This window comes from Miniopterus natalensis, chromosome X (genome assembly GCF_054644295.1).
Source record: "Miniopterus natalensis isolate mMinNat1 chromosome X, mMinNat1.hap1, whole genome shotgun sequence".
NCBI classification, from domain to species: domain Eukaryota; kingdom Metazoa; phylum Chordata; class Mammalia; order Chiroptera; family Miniopteridae; genus Miniopterus; species Miniopterus natalensis.
Window position 1 is genome coordinate 438487 of NC_142103.1, and position 24716 is coordinate 463202.

At 37.5% G+C, this 24716-nt stretch overlaps 1 protein-coding gene across 7 annotated transcripts in view; it reads right to left on the bottom strand.

Annotated features, from left to right (window-relative positions):
• Positions 1-24716, bottom strand: part of AFF2 (ALF transcription elongation factor 2) — a 383765-nt gene that overhangs the window by 108399 nt on the left and 250650 nt on the right. For 5 of the 7 annotated variants that reach the window (XM_016203682.2, XM_016203681.2, XM_016203685.2 and 2 more), the window contains 3 exons: positions 16951-17037; positions 10841-10877; positions 10535-10568 (listed from right to left, as the gene is read on the bottom strand). In XM_016203682.2, coding sequence (XP_016059168.2) covers positions 10535-10568; positions 10841-10877; positions 16951-17037 — 158 coding nt within the window. The remainder of the gene's footprint in view (positions 1-10534; positions 10569-10840; positions 10878-16950; positions 17038-24716) is intronic. The other 2 variants (XM_087829415.1, XM_087829414.1) reach the window with 1 other exon arrangement.

A 24716-nucleotide genomic window follows, 5' to 3' on the forward strand; every position in this document is an offset into this window, starting at 1 on the left:
AGGTGAGAGGCTATCCTGGCAATTAGGGCAGATAATTTCCTCTGAGGAGGTGTCATTTCTCAAGACAATTGAGTCTGGTGGATTCTAGGGTTGGACATTACATGGGCATGTAGGAAGGCCAGGTTCAGGGGTCTTTTAGTGGAGTCAGGCAGATATAGGTTCAAGACATGAACCCAGTGAATGCAGAATGGTGAAACCACTATAGAAAACAGTATGAAGTTTCCTCAAAAATTAAAAATGGAACTACCTTATGACCCAGTGATTTCACTTCTGGGAATATATATCCAAAGAAACCTGAAACACTAATCAGAAAGAACTTATGCACCCCTAGTTCATAGCATCATTATTTACTATAGGTAAGATCTGGAAACAGCCCAAGTGCCCATCAGTAAATGAGTGGATAAAAAGCTGTGGGACATTCACACTGTGGAATACTACACAGCTGTAAAGAAGAAGGATCTTGTACCCTTTGGGACAGTATGGAGGGACCTGGAGAGTATTATGCTAAGGGAAATAAGCCAGACAGAGAAAGACAAACATCACATGATCTCACTTACATGTGGAATCTAATGAACAAAATAAGCAAACAAAATAGAAACATACTCATAAATGCGGAACACAGACTGAAAGCTGTCAGAAGGGAGGGGGTTGAGGGGCTAGGTGAAAAAAGTAAAGGGATTAAGCAAAAACAACAACACACCTCATAGACAGATAACAGTATGGTAATTACAAGGGGGAAAGGGTGGTGGGGGCAGGTAGAAGAAGGTAAAGGGGGATAAATGGTGATGGAAGGAGACTTGACTTGGGGTGGTGAACACACAATGCAGTGTACAGATGGTGTATCATAGACTTGTACACTTAAAACCTATATAATTTTATTACCAATGTCACACCAATAAATTAAATAAAAATGAAAAAACACAGAAAGATAAAATAAAATTGCTTTGAGGCTAAACAAGGTCATTTGCATTTCCATATAAATTTAAAAATACACTGTCAATTTCTACATAAAAAAACTAATGGAATTTTGACTAGGATTGCATTGAATCTACAGATTTGGAGACAGTTGAGAACCACATCAAGTATTTTAATGCATGAACATGATGTCTCTCTCCATTTATTTAGGTAATCTTCAAATTTTTTAGCTTTGTTTTATAGTTGTTAGTATTTTGGTCTTGAACATATTTTGTTAAATTTACTCCTAGGTATTTCATGTTTTTGGATGCTATTGTAAATGAAATTTTAATTGCAATTTCCAATTTTTTGTTGCTTGTAGCCAGCATAAAAGTACAATTGATTTTTATATGTTGATCTTTTGTCCTGTGACTTTGCTGAATTCACTTAGTTCTGGTGTGGATTCTGTAGGCTTTTCTATGTGGATGTTTATGTTGTTTGCAAATGGAGACAGTTTCTTACTGACTGTCAGGATCTAGGTATAGTTACCATAGTAGCAACCTGGAATTTTAATCTAGTAGTAAAGGTCAAGACAGGTCACTAGTTTCAGGTCCTCTTCAACCTCAGAATAAGAGAGTACCCACCAAAAAGCATGACGATAAGGGGCGGTCCTAACCCCAAATCTCATTCTTTAAGATACTGAGATTGCAAAACCTATATGATTTTTTAAGTTTTCAAATTCTTTTACAAATGCTCAAACTATCGATTACTTGCATTATTTCACTACTCACATTAGAAGTGAGGAAAATCATGCTCAGATGGCTTAAGTGAGGTACCCAAGGTCACATAACCCATACTGTTGCAAGGCTCAATCCTAAACCTCTTGAGTCTAGTTTTCTTTTTGTAAATATCCACCATTACTTCTCAAGTGTTGTGTCAATGTGGTTTAAATCAAAGAATTAATTCCCAATGCTGGCAGAGAGGAATTGACTTATATGATGAAACAAAAACTCAGATAGCGCCAAGTGACTTCATCAATTCACAGGACAAAAAGTGAGAGAGCTGGGATTTGAGCCACCCAGAAGTGGAGACCTGGAAGCTGAGGTCTTTCTGGAGCAATAACACCCTCCCCTGTCTCCTGGCTACCAGGATTAAGACCAATATAACAAATGTAAGGATTTGTGGAAATGGAAAAAGTCCTATAAATTAAAAGTATTATTATTATCAGTGTTATTTACCTCTGTAGTTAGCAAAAATTGTTCAATTGTAAATTTGTACAGGTGTGGCAGAAATGATATATGAAATAAAAATTTGAGTTTTGTAATCCAAAAATCCTAGACTAAAATTCCAGCTCTTTCATTAACTGTGTGTTCTTGAGCAAGTCATTTAACTACTCTGAGATTAAATTTCCATCTCAAAATTAGTTTAATCTTACAGAGGTTTTGTGAGGATGGAAGTTGATGAAGTGATTGAACTAGAGAAATGGCACTGTGCACAGAACCGGGTAGGCTGGTTTCCACTGTTAGTACTAGCACTGACTGTGCAGCCATGGATGTTTAGGGTGTTTGAGCCCTTGAGAGGCCAACCCTGGGAGTGGTGATGATAGTAATGATGATGCTATCCTATCTCAGAGTTGTTGTGAGGATGAAATAGTTAGTGCTTGTAAAATTTCCACAGTGCTTGGCATATAGAAGGTGCCTAGAAGTGTGGTGGCTATAATTACCCAAGCACATCGCTCACATGCAATTTCTTTCCTTACGTTCTCTCTGCACAATACAATATATGAAATGATTTTGGAGAAACCTAGCATGACCTTTACAATTTTCAGATATCCAAGATAATTTCTATATATTATAAGTATAAGGTACTTAATTTTTTCTCATGAAAATCTAAAAATATTCCATGTTATAATATTGAGATACATGGGATTTTTTTAAATTTTGGTAACTTATGCAGAAATTAAATCACTCTTGAAATTGGGCAATGTAGGTGGCAGAACTGTAGGTTGGTTTCTAAATAAATCATTACTTTTCACCACCCCTGTATCGCCTTCCTCCCTCATCACTCTCTGAGGTATCCTGGAACCTTAGCCAAGGACCAGGTATTATATTAGGGGTTGTCCTAGTAGATATTGGATATCAATATTCCACATGGTTGCAAAGAATAGAAATTTTGTTCATTTGGTTTTTAGAAGGCATATCCCAATACCACCCTACCCTATCCCTCCGTCCAACTTTTGGCAGCATATTTAGAGGTGCCAATCAGACCATTGTGAGACTTTTTCTTTTTTTTGGTCCTCATTATTGAAGCAGATGGATGAACCACAAAGAAAGGCATTTGTCAGAGTTTTCAACTGATTTTACAGATGTTATTGTGCAAGCATGTATGATATTCTACCAACACTGCTCCGCACTCATCAGCAAAATGGAGGGGCTTTTAGCAGCTCTGAGAAAGTGTCAAGAGAAAACCATTTAAACATAACATTCCTGATAACATAATTGTGGCAAAGGATCTGACTGTTCATGAAATTTTTTGATAAGATGGAAAACCAGAACAAATAGTTTATAAACAGGGAAGATATTCCTTCTCATCTAATTCAGTCTGAGTGTTTTTGGGGTGTGTGTGTGTGTGTGTGTGTGTGTGTGTGTGTGTAATTTCTAAGAATTATCCATGAGCTTGTCTACACTGCTGCTATATTTTCTTCACTTGGTCTTAGAAGATTTGTCAGCACTCTGATGAGTTTTGGCCTGGCAGCCATCTGGAGAATCTGGGGACAAGGCAGCACATTCTAATGGGAATGCAGAATCCTGGTTTCCACTCCCAGCTCTGCCATTCCCTAGCTGGGGGAGTTTGGGCAAATATCTTCCCCTTCCTAAGCCTGGTTTCTTTTTACCTGGCTATCTAACAGGATTGCTATGACACCCACATGAGGCTAATGCATTGTGTGAAAATGCTGTACAATGATTAATCACTGTGCACAAGAAAAGTAGCCCTGATGGTAGCATTTCACAATCAAGTAAGTGCAAAAAGAGTGTACATGTGTATGCATGAATCTCGTTAGATCAGACAGCATTAGAGGGACCTGATATTCTGGGATACAGAGCATGTGTTTGCACAGGTGCATATGTATGTGTTATCACAATATTATGTTCAATCACAGAACTGGAATCATTTTAACTTTGGTACCTTGCTTATTAACTTTAATGTTTCCCACCAGCATTGTTTGCGTCACTCCCAGTTACTGTTCAAAATGTTAAGAACATTGCCATTAGTTGATAAGATTAGGAATATATTTTAGAGGATATATAGCAACTTTCCAATTATCAAACACATTGGTAAGCATGAAAGGTTTTGGATGAACCTCTCATAGAAACAGACTTAAATATCAGTTCTCTTCTTTTCACTTTCAATATGACAAAATGAATATTTCTTGAACAAGATGTTGTTTGCATCACAGGCCACCAAAATCAACCTCATATAGATTTTATATACTAGTATAACTCCCTTATAGTCATGGATCCTTCTGCTTCCCCAAAGGAAGCATCTTACAGGTATGGTGACACAATCTGGATACAGATCATGAGTTGAAGATAGACCTGTGCTTACTTTTCCTGATCTAAACCAAAATGACAAGGACTATTTTCACCTCCATTGTGGTTGGTCCACTTTGGCTTAATACTCTGGCAAGATCACACCTCACTTCAAATGAGTAGGACCATCTCCAAAGTGCCCATGTATGGCTTTATTGTAGGTTAAGACCATGCTCTCTGGAATCTGTCCTGTTCTGGCTTTGTTACTGTGGCCCTTTGGGCAACTTACTCAATGTTGCTAAATTTTAATTTCTGTCACTGTAGAATATAATACAAGTGACTCCTGTGGGCTTGCCGTAAATAGAGAAAGATCCTGGGACATAGTAAGCACTCAATAAATATGAATTTGTTGAGGTACTGGTGTTATCAGTACAAGTATAAACTTCCTCAACTTGTGAGTTCCTTGAGGGAAGGATATGTAGTGTTTAACCTTGACTTACCATAGTGCCTTGCTCAAAGTGTTACACACAATAGGGGTATAATTCATTTTTGTTGAAATAAATGAAAGTGTGAATGCATGAATATAAACATGGATGCAAATCAGGTAGAAGAGACACTCGACTTTTCCCTGAGAGAAAGAGACGTTGGCTTCTAATTACAAAGGTGTCTCAAAATCTACCTGAAACATATGAATCTTGGGCACATGAACAACATAAAAATGTAATCTACTCTTTCAAGATTTATGATACTTGAGCAAAAACATTTATGTTTTTAGCTTTTATAATGAAAGTGGAAATCTACAGCTCCCATTGAAGGAGCCTGTGTATTCAGTCTTGGAGTCTGTCAAACACCAGGAGCTTCAGCGCTTCTTGTTGTGAACATTTCAAATGCCAATATTGCTTGTTGTCACATTAGCCAATATACAATACTCAAAATAAAATCCTCTTGATGTCTGATTACTCTTCTTAAGGACCTCATGCTGATTCATTTCAAACTGTGAATTACCTTTAATTCACAGCTTGAACAGGCTGCCAATTTTTGTTTTCTCTGCTTCCAGGTGGCTGTCCCTGATGCTGTGGAGAACTTCCAAAAATATATTAAGTCCTCAGGAAAAGTTGGCAAGCTCTGAGGTGCTGAGCATACAAGACAGATTAAAAGCTAGGGTTGGCACAAGTCTCAGTTTGAAAACCAGAATGGCTGCAACTACTGAAAGTCACTGAGATTACCAGTTTATCAGGAGAATTTAGTCTGGCTTTGATAAGCCAAACTGAAGAATACTGTTTCTAAATTCCAAGTACCAAATTATGTATTCTGATTAAGAATTAATCTGATTAAGAAAATAACAGTCATTTTCCCCCTGCCTCATTACACAGTCACTTTGCAACCAAAATTGTATCTAAGTAGCAGATCAGACATTTATTTAGGGAAGAATATGTGAAATTGCTAAAGATGTGGGTTATTGCTCTGCAATAAGACACTGCAGTTCTCAAATCTCAAATCAGTCTTAAAGAAAATAGTTTTGATGATAGTTTTTATAGAACTATGGTCAGGATTGTAATGAATGTGAGGGAATTTTTTGAGGGTAAAATGTTTCAAAATTCACCTAGGAAATAATGTGAGGCTTGTTATTAGTTATAACAAACTGGAAAACATTCTAACAATCTTTCTATTCTCAATTGTAATTAAATCTTCATACCACATAGAAAAAAGTTTAGAAATAATGCTTTATTTGAAGCAGTTTTGACTTGATTTTGTATCATCTAAAACAGAGAGGTATAATATCTTATGGGATTGATTTTTATCAACTTCATCTCTATGAATCCATCTGAAGGTTGTCTTAATTTTTAAAAGGTCAAATGTGATATACCAAATCCCTGAACTCATCATATCTCATAAGGAAGGGAAACGTGGTGGGAAGAGATATGGTTTTGAGCCTATGCAGCCCTCAGCCTGCTTTCAAGTTTTCCCACCAAGGAACGATGTAACTTTCTTGGTCCTTCTGTGTTCTCATAGCCAAAATGCCTGTTCAAGATAAATATGCATAGTCAGTTTGTCTTCAAAGTGGACTGTGCACATTTCATGTGGAGGGACTGTATTCTAGCTTCCCTTTTCTCATCTGTAAAATGGAAATATTTGGAGTCCCTCCAGGATAGTTTGCAAGTATAATAGGGTGATGCATATAAAAGTACCAGGCATGGCCCTAGACAGTTTAGCTCAGTGATTAGAGCATCAGCCCATGGACTGAAGGGTCCCAGGTTTGATTCTGGTCAAGGGCATGTACCTTGGTTGCAGGCTTGATCCCTGACCCCAGGTTGGGGCGTGTGCAGGAGACAACCAATCGACGTGACTTTCTCACATCAATGTTTTGTTTTGTTTTTTCTCTCTCTCTCTCCCTTCCATTCTCTCTGCAAAGCAATGGAAAAAATATCCTTGAGTGAGGCTTAACAAAATAAAGTCCTGGCATGGACCTGGGGAATAGCCTGGAACATGTGCTCAATAGCACAATGATTATTGTCTGAGACTTCTGCCATTCCTGTGCTAGTATAATTCCTTTCCTCCTAAGTAGTGCTACATCCAAGGATTTGTTCATGCGGTGTGCATATCCACCCCCAAAAAATAAACTAAAGCTGGACACAACTAGTCTGTCCCCATTAGACCTTTCATCAATTCTTGGGTCAATGACTGGGATATTTTCAAACCTGTAGCTAATATCATAAGTGGAGAAACTAGTTTTATGGCAATGAAAGAACATATGCCTTTATACTGGGCTTTTATGGAAACTCCAGATATTCTCAATAGCACAGCTTAAAATACAGGAGTTGCTTGATTAAAAGAGAGTCTGGATGGTTTCCAACTGGACAGAGTCCATATGTTAACAACCAAGTGTAACAGAAGAACTGATTATTTGGAGCTGCCATCTTTTCAACAGTACTCACAAATTAACTGAAATGAAGGACTGACTAGATGGATACCCTTCAGTTCATGGATGCTATCTCAAAATGTGTGTCAGGGCCACCAAATATAGATCTGTTCCAATTTAGGATAACTCATAAAATTTCCAAATAGGTCATGTACTTTTGTAAAGCCACTGTATTGACGTGATAGTTTAATCAACTAGATGAAGCAATCCAATTCAAGAAACTCAAGTATTTTGGGCTTGGTTTAAGTTTTCTCTTCCATCACTCCTTAATAGCTTCATTGAGAAACTAGAAAGTAATACAATATCTGATGTGTCCATTTAATCCCTGAATCTTGTAACTGAAATATATGACTCTTTTAGAATCAGAGCAGGCATGGTATTACTGTACAACTCTACATCCTGAGAAATACAATTTGACCTTCATAAACCCATGCTTCACCCTCTTTTTGTGGGCAGAGATCTTTTTATAAGGAGGCTAGGAAATCCATTAGATTTAGAAGACCTGGGTAAGGCCTGTTCCAAGACTATAATACAGCTCAGACTCATACAAGCTGAGGGAACCCAAAACTGTTGGTTCTTCTTTTCTGACAAGTGTTTATATGTGTACCTGTATGTATACACACATATACAAATTAATTTGCTTAACTTTCCCTTAATGGACTTTATATGCATACTTTGAAATAAAAATAAATTCACTTTGATTTAAATTCACATCCTCTGAATACTAGGTCAGTGCTTTCCTCCCAATACCATATCTGCCATGGAGTAGAGACTTGAACCCAAGTCTTGAAACTCCTCCAGTCCAATGCTCTTGCCCCATGTGCAGTGAGAATTCCAACTGGATTGGGTAGGATGCTACCCCATGAATGGACACCCCATAAAAAGCACTATGTGTCAATGGAGTACACTGAGCAAAGGAAAGACCCAGTTCTCCAAAAGGCCTAGAGAAAGCAGTGGCTGTCAAGAACACCGATTGAGCCTGGTTAGTTTCTAGCTTGCACTTAGGCACATTTGGGCCAGTGTTTACAGACCTAGTACCCATATGTGCAGTTCTTATAAACAATTCAGGCTCAAATGTAAGATATGAAATTTTATAACCAGTGAAAAGAGGCCAAGATGAGAGGAAGTAATAAAGTACTCCAGTAATTAAGGGATTCTGTTTTACAAGACCCATCTCCCTCAATTGTAGTAAGTGGCAGGACTATATCTAGGATATTTGCAGACCATGGGAAGGTGTCTCTCCTGCAGTATGGCCAACTTAGGGGTTGCTTCCCACTAAGCTCCAGTCATCAACAGTCTGTCTACACTCAGAATGTTGTTAGTTGCCTGGAAGATTACCCTGCCAAATAGAAAATACTAGAAGATGGCTTAAAAATCACACTGTACTAAAATATGGGAAAATGATAGTAATATCTAAGCTGAAAAATTTGGGAAGCTAAAAGTCAAAATAATTCTTATAACTCTTATCTGTCCTGTATCAAACCCATCTATTATACAAAGAGAACTTACTTCAGCTGAAGTCTGATGGACAATACTTGGACTTTAGACCAAGCAGCTAAACAGAGAGTAAGCAGCTCATTCATAAAATGGACCTTGTGTCTTCTAGTTTTATTGATGCTTCCTATAGAAAACCCTGAATGCAGTACATACACTGTGCTGTGAAGTGCTGTTTTCTGAAAGCACAGCCTCAAACTGTAAACCATGGTTCATGAGTTTATTTTTCTTAGTTACTAACAATTGAAATATTGCATTTTAGGAACTATATGGACATCAACATATTTCACAGTAGGAACCTCATACTCTTGCTTTAGGAGTAAGATCATTTTATAATGGGGAAAATATATATATATTTTTTTCATGTTTGGAAACTTGCATTGATTTCCCAGATCTGAAGTGCACACATGCATGTGTGTGTGTGTGTGTGTGTGTGTGTGAATTTTATTGATTTCTAATGGGAAAGGAGCAAAGCAGAGGGTAAGATCTATTGTTTACTAGAATAAAATGGGAGAGAGCATTTCAAAATGCGATTAATGCAAAAGTTACAATGAACAATATCAAAGATGATTTTGATTTCTATGTTTCTATATAATTTGGTCCTTAAATCAGGGTAATGGTTTTTATTCCCCCTCTTATTTTTTATCCTTTCTTTAAATGGAGAATTCTTAGTTGTTAAAATTGAACTTTGAATTAGAAGGCACAGCACAGAAGGCCAGAAGACAAAATAAGAAGATGGGTGATGGGGTTATGGCTTTCAGTGCTTTGCTGCTAAACAGAACCAAGAACATGGAAATGGCACTGACTTTCTCTGAATCTCAGTCTATTTGGGAGTCATTCCCAGTTGTTTTATGCAATTATTTGTGATCTTCCAAAAGGTGAGCCATTCCTTTCAAGTGTGCCATTAGGCCACTTGAATGTCATAAATTATTTCATTTTGAAAATCTTCAAGTATGTGATTATTACTTACACAGTGTACTCCCATTTTCTATTATTAGGAATAAAAGGAGTTGTGAGACAAATACTCCTTTGATATATTCTTGGACAAATGGATATTACAAAATCTACAATAGTTAATATGAGAAAATTGGTTTCTTCATATCCCTCCTTCAGTTAATAAAAAAAGAAGACAGTGCTGAGTGAATTTCAGGGCCCTGGCTTGTGAATTTCAACCTATTGTTATGTGATCTCTTATTCTATCTCTTCCTGGCTGCCTCTGTTTGGCTTTAATATACAGTAGTCAGATGACCTACAAATGGTGAGGTCTCAAGATGACTGGCCATAGCAATCCATTCTACATTCCATGCCCAATCATGGCTGCTCAGATGTGCCCTTTCTCCATCTTCGTTAGAGGTGTCTGGGTATTGTATATAATGATGTCTGTAGCTGATGTTACACAATACTCAAACAACTAGTCAAGAATTATAGTTGTTTTCATATCCCAAGTATTTATTCAGCCTGTGTCTACATCATTAGAGGACCTATTGGTTATATCATTCATTTTTACTGTTAGTTGCTTATCGTGGTAAATCTCGTTCTCCCCTCTAACCATATTATTATGAGTCAAGGTTCATATTTTTAAGGAGCAGGACAAAGAACAAGTTTCACTCAGCACTGAGGCACCATTTCCTTGCCAAATGCCCCTGAAGAAGCCTATTTTGAAAACCCGAGTATTCACAACTTGAGTGATACTTACTTTGTAGAAGCTCTGCTGGTTGGGTCGCTCCACTCTGAAAAGAAACGGCATGCATAATTACTATCCATATTTTCTACTGTCAAAGGATTATTCTGAATTAAACCGATTTAATTCAGACATGCAGCCCTTCCAGTTATACTTTTTCACAGCATCTTTCAATTAATAAAAGATGAAAAAACAAACTGGATGTATCACAATATGACTTTTTGTTATTGTTATTTTATATTTCAATAATATTAGGTAGAAAAGAGAAGAGGGAGGAGAGGACATAAAATTTGGACTAAGAATGTTTTTAAAACCACCTACTTTGTAAGGTGAATCCTGAAGTCATATGTTGGGATTCCTATAAGGAAGAACACATAAAATACAAACATTAGTTAAATGACTCAAAGGGAATAAAAGATATATCTCTTATTGCTGAAGATATAAGTTGAGTAATGTTTGTAAATAGGAAACCATTGTTGACAATTCCATTAATTAGACATCTGTCTGTAGCTCTATTTGAAGGATAAACATTTGATAAATAAACTTGCTGCAACATGATCATAACAGCCATTTTCTCAGAATTATTCAGACTGGTATCTATTTGGAAGTCTGTGCAACATGGGAACAAATGACCTCCATGTGTGAAATTCAAGTATATAATTTCTCACTGACCTAGGCAATTATGCCTCTAAGGAAGTAAAAGGTACTTAGTTCAGAGAAATAATCATGGTTTTTGTAGAAGTATAAACAAGGCTGTAATTAATAGATTTGCTTACTTGTTCCATTTTATAGAAACAACTCCAATTTTCTACCTTAACTGTGACACACATGCAATACATGTATCTCATTTTCAAGAAAAAACTGTTCTTGAAACTTTATTACAAATTCCATGAAGCATAGGAAGCAATTTGAAATATGCTAGTGGAGCACATTATTTAAAGGGATTTAAATTTGATTTGAAAGTCACCCTACACACAATTCATTCACTGTTTTGAGAAATCAGTGTTTGGATATGTCAGGCTTTCTCAGAGCGTGGCATGCCTGTATGGATCCTGACAAAACTTGCAAGCAGAAGTATAACAATGATGTACAGGGTGTGCACAGCACCTCATGGATAGAAAAGAGAATATCGACTGCAAAGCAAATGTGTCAAAACTGGAGACAATGAATTCCAGTAAATATAAGAATTAGTTACAGCAATAAGTGCTAGAAATAATCTATTATTTAAGCCTAAACTTGCCACACTATAGAGTAAAAATAGGATCATAGCATAATTTATATTTAAAATAAGTAAACAAGAATGATAGCACTGTGCTTTAATAAAAAGTGTACTTTGCAGTATACTTAGCGTGATTCTGTTGCCCAAGAGACTTATTTTCTGGCAAGATCAGCACTCCAGAAGACTACCATAAAATGTTCATAAGAGATGGAAAAGGCCTCTCAATTTAAGAGCTGTGCTGCTGAAAAGTTTCTGTACCTTCACTGATAGAGAACTGACTTTTGACAACTGTAACAAGCTTGGCCATTTGATTCCCACCACTTAGCAAATCATAGATGACTAGAAAGCAGAAACACTTTTAGAGCCACAGCCACTAGGAACACTGAGACATGAAAACTGATAGCACAGGGGGCCAAACAAAATGACATAGAAAATCTGAACTTAAAGAGCACAAAAGTCTATGGCCATTTAATATAGAGGCAAGCATTTCTGCCCATCTTAATAGCTCTTGAGGGCACAATTACAGCATAATATAATACTACAGCATAGTACAATAACTGGTGATCATAACAATGTCAAAGTTATCAAGAAAGACTAAAGCATGTTCACTATAATTTTTATAAGAAGTCAGAAAATATTAATTACATTTCAAAATGACACCTATTATATGATTCGTATGGAAGGATAACCTTTGTTCATCCAAGAATTTCAATTATCCAGAACACTTCATTTCCCAAACTACCAAATAAATGAGCGGTTAACCATTTACATGTTTTAACTGTATACCAATATTTCTACCTGTTATGTCTTTAAAGGGATTTCATTATAATTGTATAGGGCAAGTTTGAGATTGTATACTTTTAGGAATCAAATAAAAATTTCCAAAGTCAAATACACCAAGTATCTGGGCAGAATTTTTAACCTTCATCCAAGTATTTTACACTTTAGACTGAAACAATCAGTTGTGCAGGGCAGCAGGGCAGTAATTCATGAAACAAATTGGAGGGTTGTTATTTACTAAATTTGAGTCACTGGTGTTATATATTCTTGACACAGTTTTTAAATGTTAAAACTTTTTAAAACCAGAATTCCAAACAAATGAAACACTTTTGGATATTACCCAACTTGCTCTACATACATACCTAATTAGAAATAGCTTGGTCATGGAAAGTATCTGCATTATTCATGCAATAATTTTTTAAGACTTTTTAATTGATTTTTTAGAAAGAAAGGAAGGGAGGGAGGGAAAGATTGAAACATCAATGATGAGAGTGAAACATCAATTGGCTGCTTCCTGCATGGCTCCACCAAGGACTGAGCCTGCAACCTGGGCATGTGTCCTGACTGGGAATAGAAACAGCAACCTTTCAGTACAAGGGATGATGCCCAACCAACTGAGCCATACTGGCCAGGGCTTTTTAATTTTTATTTATTGAATTGAGGGGAGGAGCATCTGTTTGTTTTTCTACTTATTTATGCATCTATTGGTTGATTCCCATATGTGCCTTGACCAGGGATTGAACCCACAACTATGGCATATGGGGGTGACCCTTTCTACTGTGCAAGCTCTGTCATGGATATAAGAAGAAATGGATGGTTTCTGAGAGGGTTGTGACCCCTAGTTCTGGTGTAAGCACTGAGAAAAGGGTGATCACCCTGGTTACATGTATTTATTGGAGATACCTATGTTTTGGAAAACAGAATTTGAACTGGACAACTTTAAATCTGTGAGATAAAAAACTACATTGCCAGAACATCTGGATCTAAAAGCTGGTTCTGTTATTTATTAGGTAGGTAATTCTGAGCACATTACTTTACTCTGTGCCTCAGTTTCTTCCTCTGTCAAGTAAGGATAGTCAAATTACCAATCTCTTTTCATCACAGTGATGATCAAATTATTTAATATATATTAAGTACTTAGAATGAGGTGCGGCACATCATAGCATTATGCATGTTGTTGATGCTATTATTGTTACTTTAAATGAACTTTTCTTTCAAACCAACATTTCGGGAGGGATCAAGCAAAACAAAAGAGTGGGTGTATGGTCATCCTGATTTCACCATTTTATCCCACTTGATTATACCTTCATCATAGAGTTGATCGTACACAGATAATTGTCAGAAGAAAAAAATTATGCCTGATACCAAATTTTGCACTTACTACAAAAGCCATTTAAACAAGCAGTTGTATTGTGTACACTCGTAACTGTCAAAATTGTGACTTGTACAAATTATCTACAAAATTGGACAACAGAACTGAACACACTACAATTGCTGCACAATTGTTGGATGTTAGGGAGAAGGTACCAGGCCCAGGGCAGTCTAAGGAGTGAGAGTAGGAACATAGGAGGGAATGATACACACCCAGAGAGGGTTGGTGCTCACTTAATTCTGACCCTTTTCAAAGGTGGGAAGGGACCAATGCAATTTAAGCCAATGCTGTTGTCAAAATCAGGATCCCAAAAATTAAGGGATCTGATTTGTTTTCTACATATAAAGTCCAAATTCCTTGGCTGGCACTCAAGGCCTTCTGCAGAGATGTATTTATCTGCACGGTGTTCATCTCTCTCTACTCCCCATCATGCAAACACTGATCCAGCCACTCGAGATATCATATCAGTATGGATCACACCATGATCCTTCGTCTTGCCAGGCATTTGCCCATTCTGTTCTTCTGCATGGAGTATTTTTAAAATTTATCTTTATTGTTGAAAGTATTATGGATGACCCCCTTTTTTCCCCCATTGACTCCCTCTTCCTGCTCCTGCTTCTTCCCCAGGCCTTCACCACACTATTGCCTGTGTCCATGGGTTATGCATATAAGTTCTTAGGTTAATCTCTCTCCCCACCCACCCCTGCCTTCCTCCTGGTTATTAAGCCAGTTGATTTCCTTACATTTGTGAATAACCTTCTGTTTGCTCCCATCATTGATCTTGCCTTGAAGTTTTTCATCTTCAACGTTTGTTTCATGTTGAATGCATAAGATTTGTGTGAATTCTTGGAAGACACCTTGCTCTAATGCTTCTCGTTTTCAGCTTTGTACTTTCAGCTTCCTGGACCCTGCATTCAATGTCTTCCTTGCTCAGATGACCCTTGACATTAGTGATGGTAATCTTGTTCTCTTTTTCAGTACTCTTATCCACATCAGAGACATTATGGATGCCATTGGCATCAATATCAAGAGTGATTTCGATCTGAGGAATACAAGGTGCAGGAGGAATGCCTGGGAGTTCAAACTTGCCAAGCAGGTTGTTATCCTTGGTCATGGCATGTTCACCTTTGTAAACCTGAATGAACACACCAGGCTGATTGTCAGAGTAGGTAGTGAAGGTCTGTGTCTGCTTGGGAGAAATGGTAGTATTGTGCTTGATGAGGACAGTCATGACTCCACCAGCAGTCTCAATGTCAAGGGAAAGAGGAGTGACAACCAACAGCAGCAAATCTCCAACAGTTTTGGGTTTGTCTCCAGATAGTATGGCTGCCTGGACAGCTGCACCATAAGCAACAGCCTCATCAGGGTTGATGCTCTTATTCAACTCTTTGCCATTGGAAAAGTTCTGTAGGAGTTTCTGAATCTTGGGGATATAGGTAGGCCACCCATCAGGACAATATCATGGATCTGAGACTTGTCAAGCTTGGCATCTTGAAGCGCTTTCTCCACAAGGTCCAGGGTGCCACAGAAAAGGTCAGCATTCAAGTCTTCAAATGGGGCATGGATGGTAGAGGTAGAAGTCAATTCCTTCACTGAGCAAATCAATCTCAATACTGGCCTGGCTGCTGGATGAGAGAGTATGCTTAGCATATTCACAAGCAGTATGAAGGCGATGGACAGCCCTCTTGTGCTCACTGATGTCCTTCTTATGCTTGTGCTTGAACTCTGCAATGAAGTAATTGACCATTCAGTTGTTAAGTCTTCTCTACCTAAGTGGGTGTCCCTAGCTGCAGAGTTTACCTCAAAGATTTCATCTTCAATTGTGAGACATTGCGACACATTTAACTTGCTACCTCCAGAGTCAAAGATCAGAACTTTCTTTCAGCTTCAAACTTTTTGTCTAAGCCATAAGTAATAGCAGTGGATCTTTGGTAGCCTGATGCTGAGAGCCATTGAAGTAAGCAAGTACTATGACAACAGCATTGGTAACAGTCTTCCCAAGGTAAGTTTCTGCAATTTGCTTCATCTTCGTGAAAACCATAGATGACACCTCTGCTAGATAGAAACATTTTATCTCTCCCTTGTATTCCACTTGGGCCTTCGTCCTGCCAGCATCATTCACCACCACAAAGAGCTAATGTTTCATATCAGACTGGACAACAGCACCATCAAATCTATGTCCAATCAAATATTTGGCAGCAAATCTGTGTTGGTAGGATTCATTGCATCTTAATTCTTTGCAGCATTACCAATTCATTGTTCAGTATCAGTAAAGGTGATATAACTTGGGGTGTTTCAGTTTCCCTGATCATTGGCAATTATTTCCACTTTTTTTGTGCTGGAAGACAACCACACAAGAGTAGTTGGTACCTAGATCAATGCCAACTGCAGGTCACTTAGAGGTGGTTGCTTGAGTGTATGCATAGCTTGCAAAGATTTGTATCAGAACAGTTGCCCCCCTCCATTCAATAAGCTACTTAGGTATTTTAAAAACTGATGGTGAGAAAAAAACTTACTGGGAGCAGGTGAGGCAAAATTATATTAAACATTTGACAATAGGACTACAGAAGAAAAATTTCTGTCAATACAATGTGTTGGGGTTTTTGTTGTTAAAAAGATGTGCTTGTTATTGTTAATAAACAACTATATTAAGAATACATAAGAGAAACAGAGTGGTATCTTTATATGATGCTCTGTGAGCAAGAACTGGAAGGTGATATAAAAATAAAAATTGATCTATTAGAATGAAGTCTATAGGCTTTTATAATTTAAAATTTTTCATATGTTGATACATTATCTATTTGGTCTTCCTTAAAGGACAAGTTCATTCTTCTCTCTGATTAGTCAGCTCTGGGCACAGTAAGTTGGACAGTGGCCATGCTCTAGGTATGGTAGCATATGCAGTGTCAAAGTGTATATTTTCTTAAAGACTCTCTTTCAACAAAAATGATATTTATAATAACATCTCAAGGGACAAGAGAAAGTCTAGATTTTATGGAGCTAGAAGATTGGCATAATTGAAGTAGGATAAAGAAAAATGGAGGAAGGTAGATAACTGACCTGTCCTGGGATGGAAAATGTGTTCTGCTCAGAGTTTCCAGGAGTATGTATGGCAGTGAGAGGAGTTGGCCAGGAATGTGTCATCTCCTGATGAGGAAAAAAAAAGCAACTTTATTTTGGGGCACTTAGAAAATTAAACACCTTCTTGGCACTAAACATAGTAAGCCCTTTATAAATACTCACTGATTGAATTGGTTGAATTTTTTTCAGAGAGACTTAAAGTCATTTGGTCCATTCCCTTGCTCCACACTGGTGCTTGAAGCCTATTTGCAATACAAAGGGCCATCTAACATCCACTTGCACATTGCCAATGACAGGGAGCTCACATATTGAGGCAGCCTGATCAGATTATTCTTCCTGGATATGAGCTACACCCGAGTCTCTCAGGAGCCTCTACCTATGGATCATACTTTGGAGCTGCACAGAACACATCCTCCTCTTCTTTCACATGACAAGCCTTTAGCTGTTGAGATACAGCAATTTTATCCCCTGGTGTCATCTTTTCTCTAGGCTGAGACATCCACTGCTTGTTCACTTATTTGTTGGGAATGTTCAACTTTTCTTCTAATGCTTGAGTTCTGCATTCTGTCACTATCCTAGGTGCTCCCCAGAGGGGCTCTTCTAACTCATGGTATTCTGTTTGACGTGTGATTGGTCAGCTCAGGGGAGAGCAGTACTGTCACCATCCTGGTTCTGGATACTCTGATACTCATTTCTCTTGATGTAGCCTAATAGATAGTGACAAGATTACACACATGCTGTTGATTTTTCCATGCAAAGATGAGAAAGCTGAAGAGAGTGCTTTGTCATGTGATTGGTAGCTCTGTTCCACCCAGACATACACACTGTATATTTGTGAGTTCAAGTCTCAAAGTAGGATAAGCCCCTCAGCCTCCCTCACTCTCTGTTATCAGAAAGGGCACCTTCTCAGTTCTTTCAAACATTTAGTTTGAAAAGAGGTCCTGTATATTCAAATCATGCTTTAGTAATAGGGCTTGTGGCCAGCATGCTTTACCTGAAGAGTAAGGATAATTAAATCACATGCTTAACACCCCAGCACCAGAGAGATGACAAAGTTTGTGAAGCAGGACAGTGCCAGCATGTGTTGGATTCATCAAACATTTTTGTAGGTACACATTAAACATGATAGAAATACAGGACAGCTTTGGGGAAGGGCATAAGGGATGAAAGTTTATGAAAGACCTTTTCAATGAATCAGTTACATAATACTTTTCTTCAACATTTATGGGTAACATAGTCACTGCAAATGTAATATTTTTTATATATTTTTTTTTTATTTCAGAGAGGAAGGGAGAGGAAGAAAGAGATAGAAACATCAATGAAGAGTCACTGATTGGCTACCTCTTGCATGCCCCCTACTGGAGATTGAACGCCCAACCCGGGCATGTGCCCTGACCAGTTATCGAACTGGAGACCTCCTGGTTCATAGGTCGATGTGCAACCACTGAGCCATGCCAGCTGGGCACAAAGGTAATATTAATAAAAACCCTCAGGTAGCAATAAAACATGTTGTTATTTCCTTCTATAATTACCTAGTTCAAAAAGAATCTTTGATGTATGAAGAGCTATAATGCAAGGAGATACTTCACAGATTCATTCACAGCGGCACCACTGAAGCAGAATCTGTAAGTATAATTAAGACTAGTGCTGACAGATTGGATTTTACCTAGCACTATTTAAATGGAGGTGGTAAGTACATTAAAAATACATACAAAATTTAGAGGGGATGATTAACTTACTTAAGAGATAGAATATTTCCAAGTGTTTTTTGAGATGTGCATTTGTATGCAGTTGATAACATTCTTGACAAATGTTACCTATGAGTTTCATCAAAACACCCCAAAATAACTATGTGACAATATTTTAAAGCTGAATTCCAATTACTCTGACTCTAAAATACTCAATGACTTCTTTTAAATTTTAGATTTTTTTTTCCTGTTTAAGGTTGGTATTCTCCAAAGTTAGTGCTATCACTTAAAAGATATAGGTCCTATTGATCAAGCTGAAAAGACACAACACTTCCATCCCAGGCTGGTGTTGTATCTTTTCAGCCTCGATCTATGAGAGGCTTAGTTATATTCCTTTTCACCACTGGCTTTAGAGGTGTGTCCCTGGTTAGATTAAAAGGTATTTCAGACACCTGAGGGATAAACTCACTTCTTAAATGTGTACCTTCTTTCCCAGGTCTTCTGTATTTCCTCTGTGGCAGATTCTGATTATCTTGAATTACTATCAGAATTCACTGACCGGCTGTTCAAGCCACATGGAATTGCATACACTTTTACATTTTCAGTTACAATTGATTCCCTGTATTTGAAAATCTGAAATTTCATGAAACAGCATGTTGATTGCATGGTACCATGATGCATTTGATTAAGGTGGTGAGGATACAATTGAAAGGAATATAATTTCCTGAAAGTATATCTTTAGCAAGGAATGGTAGAGTAACTCTCACTTCCCAAAATTAGAACTGTAAAGAGCATAAAGCTTGCAGCAGATTTTCCATTACTATCTTTTTAATTCCCACTTGAAGATTATTAATCTATTTTTATGTTCTTGCTATTCCCAAGATAAGAACACCCATGCACCCTTATCCAACTATCTTGATTGGTCTGAAACTCCAACTTGGCTCCATTGACTCTTCCCAAGACTGAGACAAAATAGGAATTAATATCCCCACTGGACAGTCAAGGCTTTGGAGGCTCCAATACATGGAGCAACTTGCACACAGCCTCACATTAGTCATAAGTGAATGCTGGTGACCAGTTCCAAAGTGCACACTCTTTCCACTACACTAGATGGGTCTTCTCTTTGTAAGGTTGACTAACATAGTTAATAGAGAAAGGGCTAAATAAGTAATACTATTTTATTTTTCACTATTTGACAGAGAATAGGCTCACAAGCAATAGAGAATTCTACATCATTTCTAACAATGGGACAGACACTTACATTAATGTTATCTGAAGGCTCTATAGTCAAACCTAGAAAAATCAGAAAAGGCCCATTTTTGACCAGTGATTCCCCCCCCCCCCGATCATATTATACATACTATGGCTGATGGCTAGGATTCTGTCAAATCCAAAAAAAACAATGGAAAATATATCCTTGGGTAAGGATTAACAACAAAAAAAGTGCAGGTGATGTTAAACTATGAGTAATCAAAATTCAAAAATATTTTGTAAAACTGGTCTGAAACCAATAAGATAAATTTTAACAGAGGTACATGAAAACTGCAATTATGTTCCATAAACCGAGTATAATATTGCAGAATGAAAAAGACCACCTGAGTTAGCTGTAATTCATGGGCTAAAATATCCAAGGTCTTTAGTTGACCCCCAAGTATTTTTGGGGGAGGAGGTTGGCAACCAAAAAACCAAGGCCGACTCAGGTGATATTAAGGTAAGTGTGATACTCAGAATGTGGAAGTCAATAGGAGACTGTACAACATGCATTTTACAGGGCAGGCCACATTTGAAACACTGTCATATCCTGGATGCCCCATTTCGGCAGAGGCAGTGGAATACTGAAACCTATTAAAAGGGACAGCTACTAGAACTATAAAAGCTTGGAAAGCTCTATACTCAGATTCTACAATGAAATATTTCCAAAGGCAGCAACAGTGGGACAAGCCACCATAGCAACATAATGGGCAGAATTCAACCAGACCCACTGAGTTTGCCATGCGTTTCAGCAGCACCAATCTGAGGCCACGGCCCCTTTAAGTAATGGGGGTTGACTGCCCAAAGATTGCCATGTAAATTTCAGTCCTTAATAAGGGCAGTGTCTCAGTTAGTTAAACAATCAGAACACTAGGAAATGTTGTTGGATTGAAATGTAAGATCGAGCCATTGATAAATGTTTTGCAAAGATAAGGAGCAAAATGAAAACCTAGGTAGAGGGCTTCTGCTCAGGCCAGATCAGACCATTTCTTACTTTTCTAACCCATGAACTTGTTTTCTTTGCTTGTAAACTAATTTTGACTGTTACTCTTTTCAAAAATGATTTTAACCTTGCTGTTGACTTTCTAGTTCTTCTGTTTCAAATTATTTTTACATAAACTATATCCAAATGACTATCATTTTAAAAACACTGGCTTGAAACAATTCCACAGGCTTTCATAATATTATAGTCATGTGATATTTTTTTCAGAGTCACTGTTGAATGGAGTGCCAGAAGAGGTCGAAAGTAAGCAAGAATAAAAGAACCTGTTTTGAAAAAAATGGCAGAAACCTTCCCTAACCTGGTGAGGGAAAAAGTCACACAAGTCAAGGAGGCACAGAGAGTCCCAAGCAAGAAGAAGCCAAAGAGGCCCACACCCAGAAACATCATAATTAAAATGCCAAGAATTCAAGACAAAGAGAGAATATTAAAGGCAGCAAGAGAAAAGCAATTTGTTACCTACAAAGGAGCTCCCATAAGGCTGTCAGCTGACTTCTCATCAGAGACTCTACAGGCCAGAAGGGAATGGCATGAAGTATTCAAGGTAATGCAAAACAAGGATCTGAAACCAAGACTCCTCTATCCAGCAAAGGTATCATTCAAAATAGATGGTGAAATAAAGAGCTTCCCAAACAAAAAAACACACAGAAGACTCTGTAGTCAAACCCAGAAAAATCAGAAAGGAATTTACCACCACCAAACCAGCACTGCAGGAAATGTTAAAAGGGCTGCTGTAATTAGAAGTAGAAATAGAAGCATTGCAAAAAAGGTTAAAGGGACTGCTGTAATAATAAGAAGAAATAGAGAGAAAAACTTAGGCATAAAGAATTAAAATGGCAATAAATAAGGACCTATTGATAATAACCTTAAGGACTTTAAAGGAGAGATCAACATCAATACAGTCATAGTCATGGACTGGAACACCCCACAGACTTCACTGGATAGATCTTCCAGACAAAAAGTCAACACAGAAACAGTGACTAAATGGCACACTAGATCAGATGGATTTAATTGATATTTACATAACATTTTCACCCCAAAGCTTCAGAATATACATTCTTCTCAAGTGCACATGGGTCATTCTCAAAGACAGACTACATGTTAGGACATAGAACAAGTCTCTAGAAGTTCAAGAAGGTTAAAATCATATCAAGCATCTCAGATCACAGCGGCATGAAACTAGAAATCAATTACAATAAAAACATTCAAAAACATTCAGACACATGGAGGCTAAATAGCATATTATTAAACAATGAATGGGTTAACAATAAGACAAAAAAGGAAATCAAAACCTTCCTGGAAACAAATGAAAATGAACACACAACCCAAAAATCTATGGGACACAGGGAAAGCAGTCTTGAGAGGGAAGTTCATAGCACTGCAGGCTTGCCTCAAAAAGCAAGAAAATTTTTTAGTAAACTATCTAACCTTACAACTTAAAGAATTAGAAAGCTCCCCTGTGAAGCCATCTGGACCAGGAGTTTGCTAGGAGTTTTTTTTTATTACTGCTTCGATTTTATCAGTTGTTACTGGCCTTTTCAGGTTTTCTGATCCTTCCTGATTCAGTTTTACATGATCTCACTCATATGTGGAATCTAATAAACAAAATAGACTGAGGAACAAAATAGATCCAGAGACATAGAAGCATGGAACAGATAAATGAATCTCAGTGGGAAGGCAGGGGTGGAGGAGTGTTTGGGGAGAGATCAATCAAAGAACTTATATGCATATATGCATAACCCATGGACACAGGCAATAGTGAGGTGAAGGACTGGGGTGGGGAGGGAGATGTGGGGTAGAGGGGATCAATGGGGAAAAATGGGGGAAGGGGGGATATCTGTAATACTTTCAACAGTAAAGATAAATTTTTAAAAAATCTAAATTGATTTTTCCCCAAATGTCTACCCAAATGTCTTAATACTCCTTTTTAAATAAATAATTAATTCCTCAAAAAAGAAAGAAAGAAAGAAAAATGGTAATGAGAAGTTCATGACAACTGCTTTTAGAAGGAACAAAGGCTGAATTTGTGAACACAGAAGTAATATTTATTTATATGGAAAGAGGCATCCATTGAACAATTTGGACATAGCTTTGCTGTCTTATTATTTATGAGCTCAATAAAAATAAGGCACCAGGCTGCTAATACAGCTGAAAGTCCAGCCAATATGATTTGCATGGAATGGACTTTCCCCTGAAACAACTATTTCAATCTTAAAAATCATAGAATCACCAAGCCAGGGGATAAAAGCCAGATAAATTGATTCAGAAAGCCTCTTCCAAATATTCCAAGATCCTAACAGGCTGAGTCTTCCTGAGTGCCTGGACAGTTGCTCCTGTCCCAGATTAGTTTTTTCTGCAATTTATTTAAATAATGGGAAATAAATAGCTTATTTATTCTATATTATGAGTATCAAAGAAGTGGCACAAGTAACAGACATATCTTTTCCTAAGGTGATAGCTGACTAATGGAGAAAAGTAACATTCTAAGCTCAATAAGAACACTTTGCAGGCCAGGCAGAATAGACATAAAACCTTGCCCCGTAGGCATGTTATAAAGTGTCAATCCTGTGTTAAAATCAGAAAGATAGGCCCCTCTCTGTCTTGGTGAAAACAGTCACTTGCCAAGAGTATATGCTAGGAATAACTACTGATAAAATATGTCTATGAAAATCATATCATGGAGATATTATATACTCAGTATTTGTTAAAGAAAAATCCAATCCAATTCTTGTATTTCACCACCTAGCCTTTATTTTTAATAAAAAGGTAACAATTACTATTGGAATCTATTACCAAGGTGTCTTTAATTAAGAGTTTCCCACCCTGAGAAAATGATACCTTCCAACTGCCCGCCACCCAAAGCTTCCCTAATAACATTGTGGGAATCTATTACCCATGGATGTCTCAAAATCCTCTTTAAACCTATATGTTTTTAGCCTATATCATCTTTTGGGGTAACCAGATAGATACATTTACTCCCTGTTATAAATTTAGTAAAGCACCAAAGATAAGGTTCAAAGAAAACAATGTCAAACCCTTTGCTGGAAAGGTTCTAGTGAGCAAATGGCACATAGGGATGGAAGTAAATAAATAGCACATGGAAAACTGTCCCACAGACACCTGGCTCTCTCAGGCCAGTGTAGTGTATAATCAATTTGAATCTATTGACCAAAAGAAAATTGTCATCCAATGGTTGTATAGTGGATTGTAGTCACATCTTTCTTCCCAGCCTAACATCACACTGCTCCTGCCCTCCACTGGCTGTTGTTCACCTAGTCTCTCTTTCATTTGCTTGGAAAAAGAAGGAAATGTGGTCAGCAATTTGCAATTTCCCCAAAGAGGCTGTTATTCAGCTGACATAAATCAACATGGCAGGGTCTGTGGACTAATTAAACAAATGTGACAATTTGCAAAGCTGCTATGTGACTTATGAACCATGAAGTGGTCAAAAAGGAAAAGAGGCTTACATTTTTAATAATTAAGAAAACCATTATAGGAGCAATTTAAACTCTTCAGTTAACCAGATTGGGAGTCTGTGAAGGGTTGAATCACAGAATTCAAAAGTTACACTTTGAAAATATTTGGAATTGCTAAACAATAGTAAAGAGTCACAATACTCTCCAATGGAAGTTTGTATGAATGTACCGGTTAGAACCCAGTGAATATTTCTTTTATGTTACCATATTTCATCCACTCTAGAATTCAGGAAGATAATTTTTTTTTATTCTTATTTCATAAATGAAATACCTGAAATACCAAGAAAAGCAACCATTGGCACTAAGTGATGCAGCCACTATGTAGCAGAT